Source organism: Anas acuta, chromosome 3, assembly GCF_963932015.1.
Source record: "Anas acuta chromosome 3, bAnaAcu1.1, whole genome shotgun sequence".
NCBI lineage: Eukaryota > Metazoa > Chordata > Aves > Anseriformes > Anatidae > Anas > Anas acuta.
In genome coordinates, this window is record NC_088981.1 from 93,165,091 (window position 1) to 93,184,154 (window position 19,064).

The 19,064-nt window shown below is 39.2% G+C and overlaps 1 protein-coding gene across 2 annotated transcripts in view; it reads right to left on the reverse strand.

Annotated features, from left to right (window-relative positions):
• The window catches only part of HCRTR2 (hypocretin receptor 2), a 42,130-nt gene that overhangs the window by 6,618 nt on the left and 16,448 nt on the right, over nt 1–19,064 (reverse strand). For both annotated transcript variants that reach the window (XM_068678362.1, XM_068678361.1), the window contains exons 3-5: nt 18,318–18,561; nt 10,745–10,860; nt 82–302 (exon numbers count right to left, since the gene is read on the reverse strand). In XM_068678362.1, the coding sequence (XP_068534463.1) occupies nt 82–302; nt 10,745–10,860; nt 18,318–18,561 (581 nt within the window). The remainder of the gene's footprint in view (nt 1–81; nt 303–10,744; nt 10,861–18,317; nt 18,562–19,064) is intronic.

The window sequence follows — 19,064 nt, forward strand, 5'->3', positions numbered from 1 at the left end:
GTATCTGTCAGAATAAGTGGAATCTCATAACATGGGGTTGTATTTAGACAGGAAGTGTTTACATTTTGGGATAAACTTTACCTTTTCAAGACATTCAGGATGCTAATTGGTAGATAGCAAAGTGCAAAAACCAGGAGGACAACCATTAACATACGTGCTGTTTTCCTTCTTGCACGAATCTGTTTTATTTCAGCTGCCACAGCACTGATCTTTGACTTTGTTGACTGTCCCAGCCCTCGCTGCTGTGCTGAGGGCTGCAGAGACTTCCATTTTTTCTGAACTACTGAAGAAGTTCCTGGGATCTAAACAACACAAAACAAGGGACATCCTCAAAATTAGCACTTTGAAAAAATAGCACTGTGGTATCTATAACAAAGAAAATAGACATGTATATATAGACATGTATATATAGACATGTATATATAGACATGTACATATAGACATATGTTGACATATACAAGGTAAGCTTGTATGGAAAATGTGGTGTTTTTTTTTTTTTTTTTTTATAAATAAATTAACTGATGTAGATGGAAGAATCAAACCAGATTTCAGACACACTTGAAGGAGTGCACAAAAAATTGTTTTGTCCAAATATACCAACTGCTGCATTAAAATTATCCTCACTTCCCACTTAATTTGCTTTGCTTATATCTGCAGACTATCATACTTACCAACATCTTTTGACTACATACTTACTACTACTATAGTTATGTTGCTATGAAAATCCATCTATCTATGTTTGCTGTATGACAATGGATTATCCTATTACTTTGTTGCTACTTTAAGATATTAAACAATTTCTCAACATTGAAAAGCTAGGATTGAATGCCCACATAAGTTTAAGAGCTATAAAAATATCAAATATACAATCTGAAAGACAATGCAACAGCTAAAGAGGCCACAGCTAAAATGTGGATCTCCATGCAATGCTCTTCAAAACTGAATGAATACATAGTGAGGTATGGGAGAATCACAAAAGAGTTCCAAGACAAGAAGAGTTAAGTTAGCCAAAGACACCATGAAATGGGTAGATGTAGCACCAAGCTATTAAAAAAAATAAATACCGTAGTCTTTGCTTTGTGTGCACTCATACAAGACAGGCCAAATAAAGAATTTTGCTTCAGTATATCAAAATTATTTCCTGCCTTCAGCTTCATTCTTAAGACTACAAATGGCAAGGACTTTACAGAGAAATCAATGACATTTATAATGTTTTCAACATCGTACATTGTGAAAACCTTTTGGGTAGAAATTTCGTTTTATTCATAAGTAGTGCAATTGTCTGCAGGGTAACAAGTCCCATGAGAGTAAAAATGTTCATGTTTAAAATTATCTGCAGAATTCATATCCTCTATTGTAGAATTTCAAAAAGTAGGGCTAATCCTCAAGAAGTGCCCAGAACAGAATGAGATTTTTGATATATTTTTTATTTTTTCAGAAACAAACAAACAAACAAAAACAAGTTAAAGTGTTTTTAAACACTTTTCAAACACATTTATTCTAAACACATTGTTTTTAAACACATTTATTCTAAAATTAAAGTATGCACATGCAGAATTGTTCTGTAATAGCTATTATGCATTTTTTCATTAATAGTTTCCTTGCACAGACAAGCGCTTAATTTAGCATTTATGTGCACCATCAGACCTGATTTACAACTATTGGAATCTTTTGGCAAAGTTGTTTTATAATGAACAGTAAATCAATGAAGCAGAACAGGTAGATATTACCTTTATTATAATTATAATTATTATTTATTTAAATTTAAGTTTTTAATTTTTAATTTTAATTTTTTTAAAAAGAAAAAAAAAAAAAAAACAAAACCAAAACAAACAAAACAAACAAACAAACAAAAATGTGCACGTGTTCTGAGGATTCCCGCTCATTCAGCTAAATAAGTAAGACAGTTTTATACCTGGACATGTTTTGTCCTATTCCAAGGGATTACACATACTTTGCTCTAGCACTGCAGTGTGTCTTTGCCATGCACTACAGGGATCCTAAGCTAAGATTCTGATTCTGTCTTATCAGTGGTATTTTATTTTCCCATTCTAAATTAGAAATGTAAACTTTTTATTCCTCTTCACTCATACCTCGAGTACTGTGTTCAGTTTTGGGCCCCTCGCTACAGGAAGGACATTTAGGTGCTTGAAAGAGCACAGAGAAGGGCAACAAAGCTGGTGAGGGGTCTGGAGAGTAAGTCCTACGAGGAGCGACTGAGGGACCTGGGTTTGTTCAGCATCAAGAAAAGGAAGCTCAGGGGCGACCTTATCACTCTATAAGTACATTAAAGGAGGCTGTAGCGAGGTGGGGGTTGGTCTATTCTCCCACGTGCCTGGTGACAAGACGAGGGGGAATGGGCTAAAGTTGCACCAGGGGTGTTTTAGGTTGGATATTAGGAAGAACTTCTTTACCGAAAGGGTTGTTAGGCATTGAAATGGGCTGCCCAGGGAAGTCCCCATCCCTGGAGTTCTTTAAAAGATGTTTAGATGTTGAACTTAGTGATATGGTTTAGTGGAGGACTTTAGAGGTTGGACTCGATGATCTTGAGGTTTCTTCCAACCTAGACAATTCTGTGATTCTGTGATACCAGATTACCATTTATCTGAATTATCATTCAGATAATGGAAATGGAAGCAGAGAAACTCAGCCAAATCTCTCCTGACCTATCTCTCCTGATTATGCCAAAGATTCACTAGAAGAATACTGCGACCAGCTTAGTAGCTAGATGCAACTTCAGTGAAGTTTCTCAGAACAGCTATTTCTACAGAAATGTTAGACATGACAGTGTACATGGCTTCTACATGTCTGTGTAGGTAGAAGAGTCTTTTCTGCTATTTCAGCAGTATTCTATAGCTTATCAATCAGGTGATCAAAGGTAGGGACTCTGAGAAACTTTCTACTGAACCTTTTTTCCTTTGTCTTTACCTGGCAAATAACAGGGCTTTGCTACTGGTAGTACACTAACCAATAATACAGTAAGAATTTTATCAGGAAAAAAAAAAAAAGTGCTGTATACTCACAGATGCATAGCTGAATGAGTACCTTCTAAGGGACATAACACTTCGTAAGTGTTTGTGTACAGAGAGACATTTACAAATAGGCATTTATGTAAACCAACAAACATGCATTATGCATGTACAAGTATACAAATGCAATACATAATACATAATTATGTAATATGTAATAATACATAATGAATGTATTTGTTTTGGTTGTTGAATCAGTTATAGAGATAATTATGTAGAATTTGTATAATCCCAAAATTTCACTAAGAGGCCTCTAGCTGTGTCGAAACAAATACTAAGATTTGCATAGTTACTTTCTGAGGCACCTTTCCTCTACCTCCTCAAATTATTATCAATTATTATTATAAATTATTATTATCAGTTATTATAAGCAGACAAAATCTTTCCAAATGCAAAAACTGTTTGTAAAGATTAGAAGGGAATATTTCAGCTGCCAAAATAAAAATGGGCAGGGATCCTAGTTATTAATATAAATAGACTTTAGTGTCAATGCATTTGGACATCAATAAAAATGAGTATACAAGACTTGATAATATGAATTATGTATCAACACTTTTACCATAAGTCCATTCAGTCCTATTTATTTGTTCAGATGGCATTTTTAATCCACTCAAAAACCACAAGAGAACACTGTCTTCTAAGTCACCATTTCCTTTCTAATAATTAAAATAAATTACTCGAAATCTTAATGTTTGTGGCATGATTGTGTTTGCCTTTGCACAGATGAATCACTAAATCAAAGATTGCAAATCTTATATGTAAAGATGTGCTTGAAGACATAATCAGTAATATTAAGAGCTCTTGCACAAAGTATCATGTGGATACCTTGTAAATTTTTCTTTAGTCATCTGAAACTTAGCACTCACAGCACACTCCATTAAAAAAAAAAAAAAAAAAGAAAAGAAAAAAAGAGAATTCTTAGAAAACTGTAACACAGAAAGCATTTAGTTTTTGAGCTTTTTTTTTGGTCACATACACCTGGAAGGCTCTTTGCACCTTGCAATAGGATCACTACATTTAACTGAAGTTCTCATAAACAACATGGTTTCTTAATTGAAGGCATTATCAAATAATATACTTACAGCACTGTGTTCATTTGCTCTACATGACTGATTATGGCACACCTGCTGCACTTAGACAAATGCCTGATGTCTGCAGCCAAGTCACAGTTGTTAATAGCTCCGTTCTGCAGCGGAGCGGGAGATCGGACAGGCAGGGCTAATTTTTCCATCACCGAGCCCACTCGAGGCAGCTAGCGGGCAGCCCTCGCGAGGGAGGTGAACGAGGCGAGAACGAGGCGTAGGCGGAGCCAGGAACGCCTCCTCCCCGGCCGTTCAAAAGCTGCCCCTAGGGAGCGCAGTGACCAGGATGGGCAAACAGGGCGTGGTGCGTCAGGAGGGAGTGGTGCGGCAGTTAGCACAGGCAGGACGAGCAGCAAGGGCAGAGCGTTCCCCCCCGCCCATACGAACACCTCCTCTAACGGCGTTTGTTGGGTCTCCTCTTGGAGGCAAAGGAGAGTGAGAGAGCAGTTGTGGTGGAGCTCAGCAGCCCACCTGAGTAAAACCACCACACGGCGGTCTACCATTAGCTCAGCTACAATGGTGTACACCAGGCACAGCGCGCTCTCCGGGAAGTCTGTACACACCCAGACTGACTGCCCGCTCAAAACTGCAGCAGTTCAGATCTCCAGGTGCAGGGAGTGCCTGAGCCTGTTGCTACCACCTGCGGGTGGCAGAGAGACTGTGTGCATGAGGTGTGAGCAGGTGGATGACCTGGTCCACCTTGTGGCAGAACTCAAGGAGGAGGTCGAGAAGTTGAGGGATATCAGGGAGTATGAGCGGGAGATAGACTTGTGGAGCAACTCCCTGTGGGTCCTGAAGGACAGGTACCAGGGTGAGACACCCAGATGGGGGTGGACCCCTGCCCTGTTGCTGTGGGGCAGAGGGAGGGGACCTAGGATTTGAGGAGGAATGGAGACAGGTCCCTGCTCGACATTGCAGGTGATGCCCCCAGCTTCTGGCCCCACTTTCCCAGGTGCCCTTATGCAACAGGTTTGAGGCCCTGGAGCTTGAGAGACTGGTAGCTGAGGAAGAGGTAGAATGTCTACCCAGGAGGATGCCTAGGGCAAGGAAGTCGACTCCTCACCTCAGGACTGCCTCCACCAGGACAGAAAGAAGGGTGATTGTTGTGGGCGACTCCCTTCTCAGGGGAACAGAGGGACCTATTTGTCAGCCTGACCCTACCCATAGGGAAGTCTGCTGCCTCCCTGCGGCCAGGGTCAGGGACATTGCCAGAAAGCTTCCCAACCTGGTTCACCCCTCTGACTATTATTCCCTTTTAATAGTCCAGGCGGGCAGTGATGACATTGAAGAGAGAAGCCTGAAGACCATAAAACGGGACTTTAGGGGACTGGGACGGTTAGTGGATGGAGCGGGAGTACAGGTGGTGTTTTTGTCCATCCCTACAGTGGCAGGGAGGGGTATAGAGAGGATACGGAAAGCCCACCTGATAAACACATGGCTCAGAGGCTGGTGCCAACACAGAATTTATTTTATTTTTATTTTATTTTATTTTATTTTATTTTATTTTATTTTATTTTATTTTATTTTATTTTATTTTATTTTATTTTATTTTATTTTATTTTATTTTATTTTATTTTATTTTTTTACCATAGGGCGCTTTACTTGGCACCTGGCCTGATGGCTGCAGACGGGTCCCTATCTCTAAGGGGAAAATGGATCCTAGGCCAGGAGCTGGCGGGGCTCATTGAGAGGGCTTTAAACTAGGTAAGAAGGGGGATGGGGCTGAAATAAGGCTTGTTAGAGCTGTGCCGGGGAAATAATGGCAAGGCTGGGAGAGAAAGCAATGGCCCAGCTGAAGTGCATCTACACTAATGCATGCAGCATGGGTAACAAACAGGAGGAGCTGGAAGCCATCGTGCGGCAGGCAGGCTACGACTTGATTGTCATCATGAAAATGTAGTGGGACCACTCTCATGACTGGAGTGCTGCAATGTCTGGCTATAGGCTCTTCAGAAGGGACAGGCAACATGGAAGGGGTAGTGGTGTGCTCTCTATATCAGAGAGAGCTTTGATGTCGTGGAACTTGAGGCTGGGAATGATAAGGTTGAGTCCCTATGGGTTAGGATCAGCAGGAAGGCCAACAAGGGAAGCATCCTGGTGGGGGTCTGTTATAGACCGCCGAACCAGGATGAGGAGATGGATGAGGAGTTCTACAGGCAGCTGACAAAAGTTGCAAAATCGTCAGCACTTGTTCTTGTGGGGAAATTCAACTTCCCAGATATATCCTGGAAGCACAACACAGCCCAGAAAAAGCAGTCTAGGAGGTTTCTGGAGAGCATGGAAGATAGCTTCCTGTCACAGCTGGTTAGTGAGCCTACCAGGGGAGGTGCCCCGCTAGACCTTCTCTTCACAAACAGAGAAGGACTGGTGGGAGATGTGGTGGTCAGAATCTGTCTTGGGCAGAGTGACCATGAAATGGTAGAGTTCTCCATTCTTGGAGAAGCCAGGAAAGGAACCAGTAAAACCTCTTTATTGGACTTCCGGAGGGCCAGCTTTGAACTGTTCAGGACACTGGTTGATAGAGTCCCTTGGGAGGCAGTTCTGAAGGGCAGAGGAGTCCAGGAAGGCTGGGCGCTCTTCAAGAAGGAAATCTTAATGGCGCAGGAGCAGTCTGTCCCCACATGCCCAAAGACGAGCCGGTGCGAAAGAAGACCAGCCTGGCTGAACAAAGAGTTGTGGCTTGAGCTTAGCAGGAAAAAGAGGGTTTACACTCTCTGGAAAAGAGGGCAGGCCACTCAGGTGGACTATAAGGATGTTGTGAGGCAGTGCAGGGACAAAATTAGAAAGGCCAAAGCTCATCTGGAGCTCAATCTGGTGACTGCTGTCAAAGACAACAAAAAAATGTTTTTACAAATACATCAATGCAAAACGGAGGACTAAGGAGAATTTCCAGCCTTTATTGGATGCAGGGGTGGAAATAAGTTACAAAAGATGAGGAAAAGGTGAAGGTGTTTAATGCCTTCTTTGCCTCAGTCTTTAGCAGCAAAACCAGTTGTTCTCTGGATACCCAGTACCCTGAACTGGTGGAAGGAGATGGAGAGCAGAATGTGGCCCTCACTATCCATGAGGAAATGTTTGGCGGCCTGCTATGGCACTTGGATGTATGCAAGTCGATGGCGCCAGATGGGATCCACCCGAGGATACTGAGAGAACTGGCGGAGGAGCTGGCCAAGCCGCTTACCATCATTTATCAACAGTCCTGGCTATCAGGGGAGGTCCCAGTCAACTGGCAAACGTGACACCCATCTACAAGGAGGGCCGGGGGGCAGACCCAGGAAACTATAGGCCTGTCAGTTTGACCTCGGTGCCAGGGAAGCTCATGGAGCAGATTATCTTGAGTGTCATCACGCGGCACTTTCAGGGCAGCCAGGTGATCAGGCCCAGTCAGCATGGGTTTATGAAAGGCAGGTCCTGCTTAACGAACCTGATCTCCTTCTATGACAAAGTGACGTGCTTGGTGGATGAGCAAAAGGCTGTGAAATGTGGTCTACCTTGACTTCAGCAAGGCTTTTGACACCATTTCCCCCAGCATTCTCCTCAAGAGACTGGCTGCTCGTGGCTTGGACTGGCATATACTTTGTTGGGTTAAAAACTGTCTGGATAGCCGGGCCCAAAGAGTTGTGGTAAATGGAATCAAATCCAGTTGGAGGCCGGTCACTAGTGGCATTCACCCGGGCTCGGTACTGGGGCCGGTCCTCTTTAATATCTTTATCGATGATCTGAATGAGGGGATCGAGTGCACCCTCAGTAAGTTCGCAGATGACACCAAGTTAGGTGCACGTGTTGATCTGCTCGAGGGTAGGAAGGCTCTGCAGGAGGATCTGGATAGGCTGGACCAATGGGTTGAGGTCAACTGTATGAAGTTCAACAAGGCCAAGTGCCGGGTCCTGCACCTGGGGCGCAATAACCCCAAGCAGAGCTACAGGCTGGGAGATGAGTGGTTGGAGAGCTGCCAGGCAGAGAAGGACCTGGGAGTGATGGTTGATAGTCTGCTGAATATGAGCCAGCAGTGTGCTCAGGTGGCCAAGAAGGCCAGCAGCATCATGGCTCATATAAGAAACAGTGTGGCCAGCAGGTGTAGGGAAGTGATTCTCCCCCTGTACTCCCTCTCCCCCTGTACTCGGCTCTCATGAGGCTGCACCTCAAGTACTGTGTTCAGTTTTGGGCCCCTCGCTACAAGAAGGACATTGAGGTGCTTGAAAGAGCACAGAGAAGGGCGACAAAGCTGGTGAGGGGTCTGGAGAACAAGTCCTACGAGGAGCAGCTGAGGGACCTGGGTTTGTTCAGCCTCAAGAAAAGGAGGCTCAGGGGCGATAATGCTCTTTATAAATACATTGTAGGAGGCTGTAGCGAGGTGGGGGTTGGTCTACTCTCCCACGTGCCTGGTGACAAGACGAGGGGCAATGGGCTAAAGTTGCGCCAGGGGTGTTTTAGGTTGGATATTAGGAAGAACTTTGCCGAAAGAGTTGTTAGGCATTGGAATGGGCTGCCCAGGGAAGTGGTGGAGTCCCCATCCCTGGAGTTCTTTAAAAGATGTTTAGATGTTGAACTTAGCGATATGGTTTAGTGGAGGACTTTAGAGGTTGGACTTGATGATCTTGAGGTTTCTTCCAACCTAGACAATTCTGTGATTCTGTAATAGATGTGGTTTTAATTTCACTTACTACAGCCCTTTATACAGAGTGCTATCATCTAAGCTAGGAAACAAGACATCTGTAATTTTATATCACTGACAGCACTAACAAGTATTTGTCTTTTTTTCCATAAAAAATAAAAATAAAAACAAATTACCCTGAACTTGTTAGTGTACAACATATATAAGGAAAAGAAATATTGTGAAGATGAAACAGAAAACACAACTGAAAACAAACACCCAGACCCCAAACTGTTTAATTTTCAGCCACTCAACTTCTGCTTTGATCCTTAGCAAGCATTTTCAAGCTACATGAATGTTAAGAACAATTACTCGCATTAAATAAATTAATGGGCAATTTGAGATAACTGGAGGATTGTAAAGAAAGTAAAAAACAGAAAATTAAGGAATACAGTGATAAGAGCATTGGCCACTACAGGACAGAGTCACAGATAATTACACACAGGATCTTAGAGCTATGTTAGACTGAACTTAATTTCAAAAGAAACTCAGCAAAGCTTTTTTTTTTTTTTTTTTTTTTTTTTCTTTCCTCATGATGAGTCCCCTCAAATTGCAAAGGTTAAATTTTGTCTTGAAACTGTCTTCTTATTTGGTCTTATAAATGTAAGAAGATAAAAGCAAAAATGATAATTTGAAGTTCAAATGATAGATTTTTACTTTAGAAGTGAGAATAATTGCTACTCTGAAGATCAAATATCAAAATATCATAAAGTCATTTTTCCACGTTTTGATTATTCATGAGATATTTTTTGTCAATATAAGGTTTGATTTTTATTTTTTAACATAGTTGGGACTTCCACAGTGGTTTAATTTGAACCATGTAGAACATGTTCCTGATGTGGCAGATAATATACACTGGCCAGGACAGCCTCAAATTCAGATGATATGAGACATAATGGCGGAAGAAAAATGATTCATGCCCATATCCTGAAAGAAATGTCAGCCACTGTTAGAGCCATTTGAGAGGAATAAAATTTGAGATGACAAGGAATATGTTGCATAATCTCTTCAACAGGATGAGTTTATTGTCCTTTATAGAATGACAGGACAGGATGGTGGAGGCCTACAGCTATAGATAAAACCCAGACAAAGTGGAAGACATCAGAGAGGACCATAGACATAGACATAGATTCACAGTAGATTATGGCACTGCTAACACCCCAAATATGATTCTCAAACAAGCTGACACCAGTTCATATGTTGGAGGGGTAAAACATTCATAAAAAAATTCAAATCATTTTTGCCACTTCAGTTCTCATGTTATGTGTTTGGTTGATTGTCTGTTGTTTACTATTTTCATTTTCTTTCATATATTGTTAATGTCAAACTTGAACAACTAGATGTTCATGTTATAAATTTCAGAACCACAGAATGGTTGATGTTGGAAGGGACCTCATTACTGAAAAGAGCCAGGTTCACATGGTTCCCGTCAGACAATTCCAATCTTTCAGTTCTGATAGTTGGACTTTCTATTCCAACTTTTGTTCAGACTGGACCTGTTATGAAACAGAGACTTTACAGAATAAAAAATAAATTTAAAAAATCAATTGTACAAACTACTAACAAAATGAGAAAGACAATCTTAACTTTTGATTGCTGCAGAAGACTTTAGCAGCACACAGTCACCAAATATGATCACCTAAGGTCTTTCAGTAAGCATTTCAGACATAGTGTCTTTCCTCTCTCTACAATCAATTTTTCTGTTGCCTTTTCCTCTCCTTCTCTCCCTGTTAGGAGCCTTTCATAGATATGAGCAAAGAGTTTTACATTGAGCCCGGCTGCCTTCGTTTCTGAATGCATTTCCCTTCCCATCCAAGGTGATGGTAAGTCATCAGTGTCACTAGACCTGTTGACAGGGCTGAATGTAAAAATCCATGTAAATCCAATCTTAAGTGACCACATGGAGCATATAGGTAAAGGTGCATATGGGAATCAACACCTAGCCACAACAATAAACAGAGCTAGTATAAGTGACTTACCTGGCGACACCACAACTTTCGAAATATTTGTAAATAAGCCAACACCATAAGACACAGTGGTGCCATGTATGTCACCAGGAAAAAACATGTGTGGTACATTTTGGGGTAAACCTCAGCTGGAAAGAGAATTAAAAAAAAAAACAAGTATTTAAATATACATACATTTCAAAATCACTTTAAGCCATTATTCATATAGATATGCATGAGTATTTCAAACATAAGTAATAATGGAAGATGCATTCAGTAACCTCAAGTCCAGGTCTGATTTTTTAATCACCTCCATACACATTTTGTTCCTATTATAAACATGTTCTTATCTCATGCATCTTTTATCTCTTTTATTACATTATTGCTTTCATATGACATTTTTGCTTTAAGGTATTAAGTCTTAAGAAGTCTTAAGAAGTTTTGTTTTTATTAAATCAGTGAAAGATGGAACACTGCATTACCTAACAGTAGCTAACCAGTTAATTAAACTACCTCATCTTTGACACATTTAAGAGGTTATAGAAATGTCTTTAGTTTTAATTCTGCAAAGACAGAATTGTATGCCTGAGTAACTTGTACAGTCTCTCACCTATAAACATAGAATAGATATAGAATAAACATAGAAATATAGACTACATATTAGAAATACTCTACACTCTTCTCCCATGCGCACAGGGCAGGATCTCTTTTAATCACTTTTTGGTGGCAGAAGAAAAGTATCTTCTAGCTGTATTCAATTTATTATTGTGATTGAATGAACAAAACCAGAATTAATTCAGTCAAATGTGCTAAACAGGATATTCACAAGTTATTCTGACACAGCTTTAAAAATATTGAGTTTGCTACTACTGTGCTCTAATGCCCTATGTATCTCTTTACAAAAGACAATTTATGAATGTTAGAGACTAACATAAGTGTTGTGAATGTGCTGTGTTTTTAAGAATATTGTATCACAAGCTTCATTGTTAGATTATGGACAAATGTGCAGTTGGTGCTTGGAAAACTTAGTTTCGCTTTGTAACAACAAATGTAGTTTGGTATTATCAGATGTTGATATTAATTACAACTTAACATTCATGGACAGCCTCAGAAAAGGAATTAACATTATGTAGAGTGACAAAATGTAGCAGAAAAGAAACTGCACTACATGAGTAGTTAGACTGCATGGTAAATCTAAACATTGCATTTTGGGCTACAGTAAAGAGGGAATATTTACATTAATTTCTAAAATTTCTCAGTGTTTCAGGATGGTGAGATCTGCAACTGAAATACTGTGTTGATTGTACTTTTAATAAAAAGAAAGGAAGAAAAACTGAGTTACATGAGATGAGATCTTTGGTGAATAAAACGTATTTTCTGCCTCTTAAAGTAAGACTTTTCACCATATCAAACAAGAAGTCCAATTGCATGTCAGGAGAATCCCTAAGAGGTTGAACAGTCAAGGAGATACGCAGACCTGGCCCATAAATCTCATAGTAGAGAGGACTGTACCATCATGTTAACTCAAGGCTCACCTTCAAACCCTGACTCCTATAATGTCACACCATGTTGATCCTGAAAGAGCTGGTCAGAAAACTTCAGTATCGGGAAAACAGACACTTGCTATACAGATGTTACCAAGTACATCACATATACATACAATAGGCAACACCTAGCCCATGTTCACTGCTGGCAAAGGCAGTAGAAACACTGATTTCATCGCTTTGATGGATAAGAGTTCAAACAATTTAGACGAGCAGCATTTAGCCCTAAGATTCTGCAGCAAATCAGGTTATCAACTCTTAACTGAACAACCATAGCCAGTGGCTCACGTGAATATCCCTGGGAGAGGCAATTTAGGCCTTTTTTTTTTTTTTTTTTTTTTTTTTTTTTTTTTTTTTAATAACTGGCAATGATTTGGGTTTGTATGGTTACTGAAAATTGGTTTTACACTTCAAAAATGCAGCATCACAACAGTCCAGTAAGATAGGGAAACAGTGGCATTCAGGCTTCACACGTGGCATAATGTTAGCTTACTGGGATCATGGGAGGTCAGAGCTGAAAGTACATTCCTTCTATTCAGAAGGAGGTGCCACCTGCCTCATCAACACTCTGCAGGCAGCCAGGCCCCTTTCAGGTGGAAGGACAGTACATGTTTAAAAGGCCATCTGGAGTTTATGGCTTCCAATTTATCATTCCAAGTAAAGTGAAACATTAAATGAGTCTAGCTATCTACAAAGAACTGATGAACCAGGTTGGAGAAAAATCCTAAGACTTGCCTTTGAAGTTTAGCCACCTGGAAAGTGCCAGCTGCTAAACATCAAAGGAAACCTGTCCCTCCTCCACCCAGGGTAAAGCCCTTCGTAGAACTTTTCTCTAAGAAGCATGACTCTGTTTAGCTTCTCAAGGCAGAGAAAAGATTTAAAGCTGTTTGGCAATCACAACAATGAGGAGTAGGAAGGGCTGTTTTGGGATACTGTTCATTTATCAAGCAGGCAAGTTGCAGGCTCCTTGAATGAGAGCATCAGTCTGTCTATGGGACTTGATGATATACCAGTTCTATGACTGGGACCAATGATCCTCTTACTCTCAAGCAGAAGAGGTGCAAACTGTCCTTTCCATCAGTGGGTGACTTAATGGGCTGTGGGATGGGGAAGATCATTTTTAGATTTTCTCACAACACTGGCCACTGTTTTGCTGAAAAGAGGGGAGATGAGTAAAGAAAACAAGTGGGCACAAGGATTGGAGTGGGGTGGGATTGATGTTCCAACTCAGTACCAGCCATACGGTAAGATTACTCCACCTGATAAATTATCAGTATGCTAAAATAAACTTTATTTTGTCTGCTGTAAAGTTTCCTTCTCAGCACTGTGTTGCAGCCCCAGACAGTTGTTCAGTGAAACAAGGAGGCAGAAGTTTGAAATTACAGCTTCTTGATTTTTCCAGAATTTTTCTATATATGTTTATATACACATATATAAAAACTGAAAACAACCCAGACTCTGAAGTTTTTGATAAGTCTAGCAAACAAGATATCCCCTTAAGCATGATGAAACTGGTACTCTTGACAGCTTCTATAAGAATAACCAGACTATCAAGTTTTTTAGCATAGAGAGTTCCCAGGTTCCCTAGTCTCAGGAAGATGCCTATGAGGTTTTGGACTTATTGATATGCAGAAGCAAAACAGCTTAAAAAATATATTTTAGAATAAACCTTAATAGGTAGGGATGTTAGATAGTGCATGCCCATAGCAGAGAAAATTATTTTACACAAGACAGTCCCTTCGAAAATATTTTCCTATGTCAGAGTACTTACAACTAGTTAAATAGTAGAATAAAATTTTTCAGACATGATATATCATTCTTGTGCTATTAATTCATAATAATGAGTGTGATTTTAGTATTAACAATATTTTAACTTCCTTCTGTATTAAAGTGTCCAACACATTTTGCCTTAACTTCTGAATTTTAAATCACAATATAGTTCAAATATTTTCATTCCTTGCATTTATTTTGGACATAAGAATATATATATATATATATTTCTATTACTAAGATTGGCCTGTTCCAGGTCATGTCTGAACACATGTACCTTCTAACACTATGTAGTACAGTTGTGTCTGTTCAATAGCTGCACAGTACTCTTATGGCATGGATCAACATTTAGAGTCTGTTGTTTTCTACACTCCAGGTAGCAATTAACATTATGGAATTGAGTGCTGAACACTCCGATAAACGGGATGTATAAACCTTCATGTAACAATGCAAATTCCAGCTATGTTATTTTCCAGAATTAAGACAATATGTTTTTGTACTATTTTATGAGTAATCTAGGAGGAAATGGAACACAAAGTCTTCCTGTTGTTTCCATTCATCCATGTAGTATTGGGAAAGGATTAACTCCATATTCTTTTTTATCATATGCAAACGGGTTGGCTAATGCACTTTGGCTAACACCCTTTTCATGAACAGCTCTAAGAGAATGCATTTAGCTGGCTTGGACACATGGTGAACTCATTTTAATATATGTTTCTTTTATTTTGGCACTTTATCATCAAATTCAGCACATAGCAATTACAGACTATTATAGAACTGTGGCCAACACTGGCTCCTTCAGTGAGTCTGCATAGGTCACATGCTGGATCCTTCTGCATTCCCAAATAAAATATTGTTATTAGACAGTACTCAAAATGAAAAACCCTCAGCCTAGAATTGGCAATGAATTTTATATTCTGTAATGCCAGAAGCAATTAAAAAGAAATTGAGTCTTGTTTTAGGCTGAACTATTGCTCCATTTGCAGTCCCTGGCAGTTCTCCAACCACATGCTTGAAATCTTATTATTAGTCAGGGTGGCCACTATTTGTTCACCATTTAGGATCCCAAGTGTCACAGTGTTGATCAGACCTTCCTTCCAGACGCTCACCAGACTTGTATGGATTTCAGCAGCTGGACCTAAGTCTGGGTAGGGTACAGTTCTCTCTCCTGCTTTGGCATCCCTGACATTTTCCCAAACTGTTCCAGACATCTTCCTGTCTGTTAGTACTCCATAGCACCTCACTTTTCGATGGCCCTGAGTTCCCAGAGTTAGTATAGACTTCTGAAGTACTTTGGAAAATATCAGTAAGCACCCCCTCTTAAAGTTCCATACTTGACAATTCTCACTTTAACATCCTTGGGACATAAGGTGCATGTGATACTCTGCAAAGATTTCATTAGACAGTGTAAAATATATGCAGTTCTAAATAAAGCAGTAAACACTCAAATATAATCCCTTTACTCTTCAGACAAATTGACACTCCTATAGGATTTGCTCAGAGTCTCTTGAACGTGTACAGTATCTAACATCTCCACTATCTTTGTGAATGCACAATTTGTTTTCCTCAGGAAAACAAATTTCTTTCTCCTTCAAAATCCTCCTAGTTGGCTTTCTTTGACCAGATATTACAATAGCTAAACGAGGAGAAAAACAAACAAACAAAAAAACTCAAATATATTAGCTATTTAGTCCTTCATCTGGCTTTAAAGCTCATCAGTCTTTTAAAACTGTTGTCTGCACTCTTGTTTTTCTGTTTGGGAGCCTTTGTGACTTTAAACCCAGGTTCTCAGTAGAAAAACTGCATCTTCTATACTTTAGCCCAACTCATTGTCCTTAGACAATTCTAATTGAAACAAAATGATTTCTGGCTAATGACACTCCACTCTCCATGGCCTGAGAGGGATATGTTTTCTTTTGTCCTCATGGATAATGTATAGTTAGCTCTACACTTACTAAGACATCCAAAAATTTGAGCAACCTATTAACCTATGTTAATACACAGAAAGGATCCTCTCTTGAGTTACTTTGATAGGCTATTATTACAAAGCAATGAGAGGATTATTTTTAATTGACAGATGGAATATACTAGCAGAATAACTAACAATGATAGTGCATTACCATTAGAAGAATAATTTATTTAAAAGATAGCAAGATAAAAAAAGATTATTATCTTTAATTATAATGAAAAGCTTTCCCATTTCAGAAAGCTTTCATAGACATTTAATGTAAAATTATTTTCATTTTATGTTCAATATCAATTAAAAATAGAGAAATAGAAAAAAAAACAAAAGCAGATATATAATTTTGGAGTGTTGGTGTTCCATTTCTGGAAAAAAACAACAACAACAAAAACCACAAAAATAATTTTATGCACAAGTACTTGCCTTTATTATGCCCCTTTCTACCTCTCTAAACATCTGAATAAAGGTTCACAGAAAAACCTGTAGATCAGTAGACTTCATTTTGTACAAATACACTCTATGGGAGTCTTGCAAACAATCTGGGAGCTTCTCTTCTTTTATACAATAGGTGCTTCAGCTCAGGCATATCTGTGGTCTGGAACTATTCTAGTCCAGTATCGAATGAGCTGGTCTTTAAAATAGTTCCGCAGCTATTACAGACTCTAGTCTGAAAGTGACATTTTCCTGTTCAAAATCAAGATGACCAATGGAGATCTGGAAGTTTTGAGATTGTGTTCCCTGATGAAATACTCTCCTGACCCCCTAATTAATTAACTGCGGTGTTTTCCATCATTTTCATTTCCTAGGTTGATTAAAACAATCTTTGCTTCAGATCTAACCTTGAAGTGATGAAGGCGTGGATAATTAACTCTGCAGTCAAAGTGAATGGACACAAATTGTACTCGGAGTGAATGCTGTGAAAGAAAATAGTCACATAAATACTGCAACATCCAGCAGCAGAATGGGATACAAAATTGTTCACAGACGAAAAGAGAACACTAGAAGTAAAGAACAGATGTGTCCTCTCCAACAAAACAGCAACTACAATGCTTCCAGCTTAATGGGGGTTCCTGAAACCTACAAATTTTCAGCACATCTTTGTCTGGAATCAGTGCCAGCCAGCTAATGGACATCTCTGCCCCCATTCATTGCTTTGTCCCAGGGGACTAAGCAGGATGAGGGAATATGATAGCCAACATCTTCTCATTAATCCCCCAGTGGCCCTGCAGAGGGAGGAACTTCCACAACAGCACATGGAAGAACCCTCAGCAGTTCAAGCTGCTTGAACTAATTTATCATAATAATTAAGTACAGGTGATCCAATTGTATTTTATCTTAATTGTTCACAGCACTAGAATCTTCTACAGACACAGAACTGATGGAGAATCTGATTGTATTTTAGAATGACTTGAGGCTATGAAACAACCACCTTTTCGTTATATGTTTTGGCAAACTTGGCTTTATTTTTCTGTGTTTGAATAATGGTATTACTGATGGTCATTATATCCAGTGTCAGAGTCACAGCATGTAACTCATATGCTCTATTAGCACTGGAGTTATGCCAAGGCCCACCAGAGTTGAATCTTAACCATTCACGTGAGTGGCTAACATGACTTGCTGTGTGAATTCAGTCAAAATAGAAACAGTTACTCATGGCAACCCTTATGACTTCTTACAGTGGAATTCAAATACAGAAAAAGTTAGATTCAGAGTTAATCTGGAAAGGCAGAATTATACTTCTTGGATAGAATCATTTGTAACCAATTACAATTTTAAAGTTATCTAAATGATCTTGTCCATGACAAATTTCAAATTGTAGACTAACTTGCTACCCCATATCCATGACACCTCTGTAAATTCTGTAATGACATGCAAATTGCACTGAAGTCCCAGGAGATACAAATAAGGACCTAATCAAATACCACCAATTAGCAAAATCAGTGTAGCAGGTAAATAGAAGTTCTGTTCCTGTGTAGTTATTTCTGAAGACTAAATGCTGTAAACCTGCAATATCCATCAATCACTGAGAATTATATAATCATAAGCATTTAAGGATGGGAACATTTTCATCCTCTGGGAAACATTAACATGACCAAGACATAAGTCAGGCTCATTCTTTTAAACTTGGTTTTAAATGCATTTTTAGTCTTAGCTGTATAAAAGAAAATATAATTTCGCAGTGTTTGAAAAAGAGTAGTTCTATGAAAGGTTATGTAATTAAGAACATTCTTGATATGTTTATATACTTGACTGCATATTAAAATGTCCTGATATTTTTATTACATAACAGCAGGAAAAATTCAGTCTTTATGATCAATGACACACTCACCTCCCCAGTGCTCATCACACACTGTGAACAAGGTGGTTTTATTGGCTAATCCTGGGAACACACTGCTGCACTCCATAACAATAGCCTGAGGAATCATTATGATGCAGGACACAATCCAGATAATTATAATGCTGTTCCTTGCTCTCTTGGCTGTGCTTTTAAACATCAAAGGGTGACAAATTGCATACCATCGATCCAAAGCAATGCAGCTAAGTGTTAGTACAGACACAGAGACTGAAACTGTCTAAAGAGAAGGAAATATTATGTCAATGTAAATGTAATTTTTCTGTTTCAAAAGTGATTTCTTGTAATTTTTGAGTTTTAAAAATTCTTTATATTTTCAGCATAGTTTATTATTTGAAATTATGAAATAGAAATTATTTTCAGAAAAAGTCTCAGTTTTAATTGCTTCCTATGGAATTACAACAGATATCATCTGCTGTAGAATTGAGTGAAATAATATAATAAAATAGTTCAGTTGGAAGGGACCTACAAAGATCATCAGGTCTAACTTGCTGACCACTTCAGGTAACTTTGCTAACCAAAATTCAAAGCATATAATTATTATTCAAGTATTTATTGAACACTGACAGGCATGGGGCGACAATAACCTCTCTAGAAAGCCTGTTGCAGTGTTTGACCACCCTCATGGTGAAGAATTTTTTTCCTTATATCTAGTCTGAACCAATTCACAGACTAGGGTGCTACTGAAAGTGAGTAGGAGTAACAGAATCATATTCTTAAAGA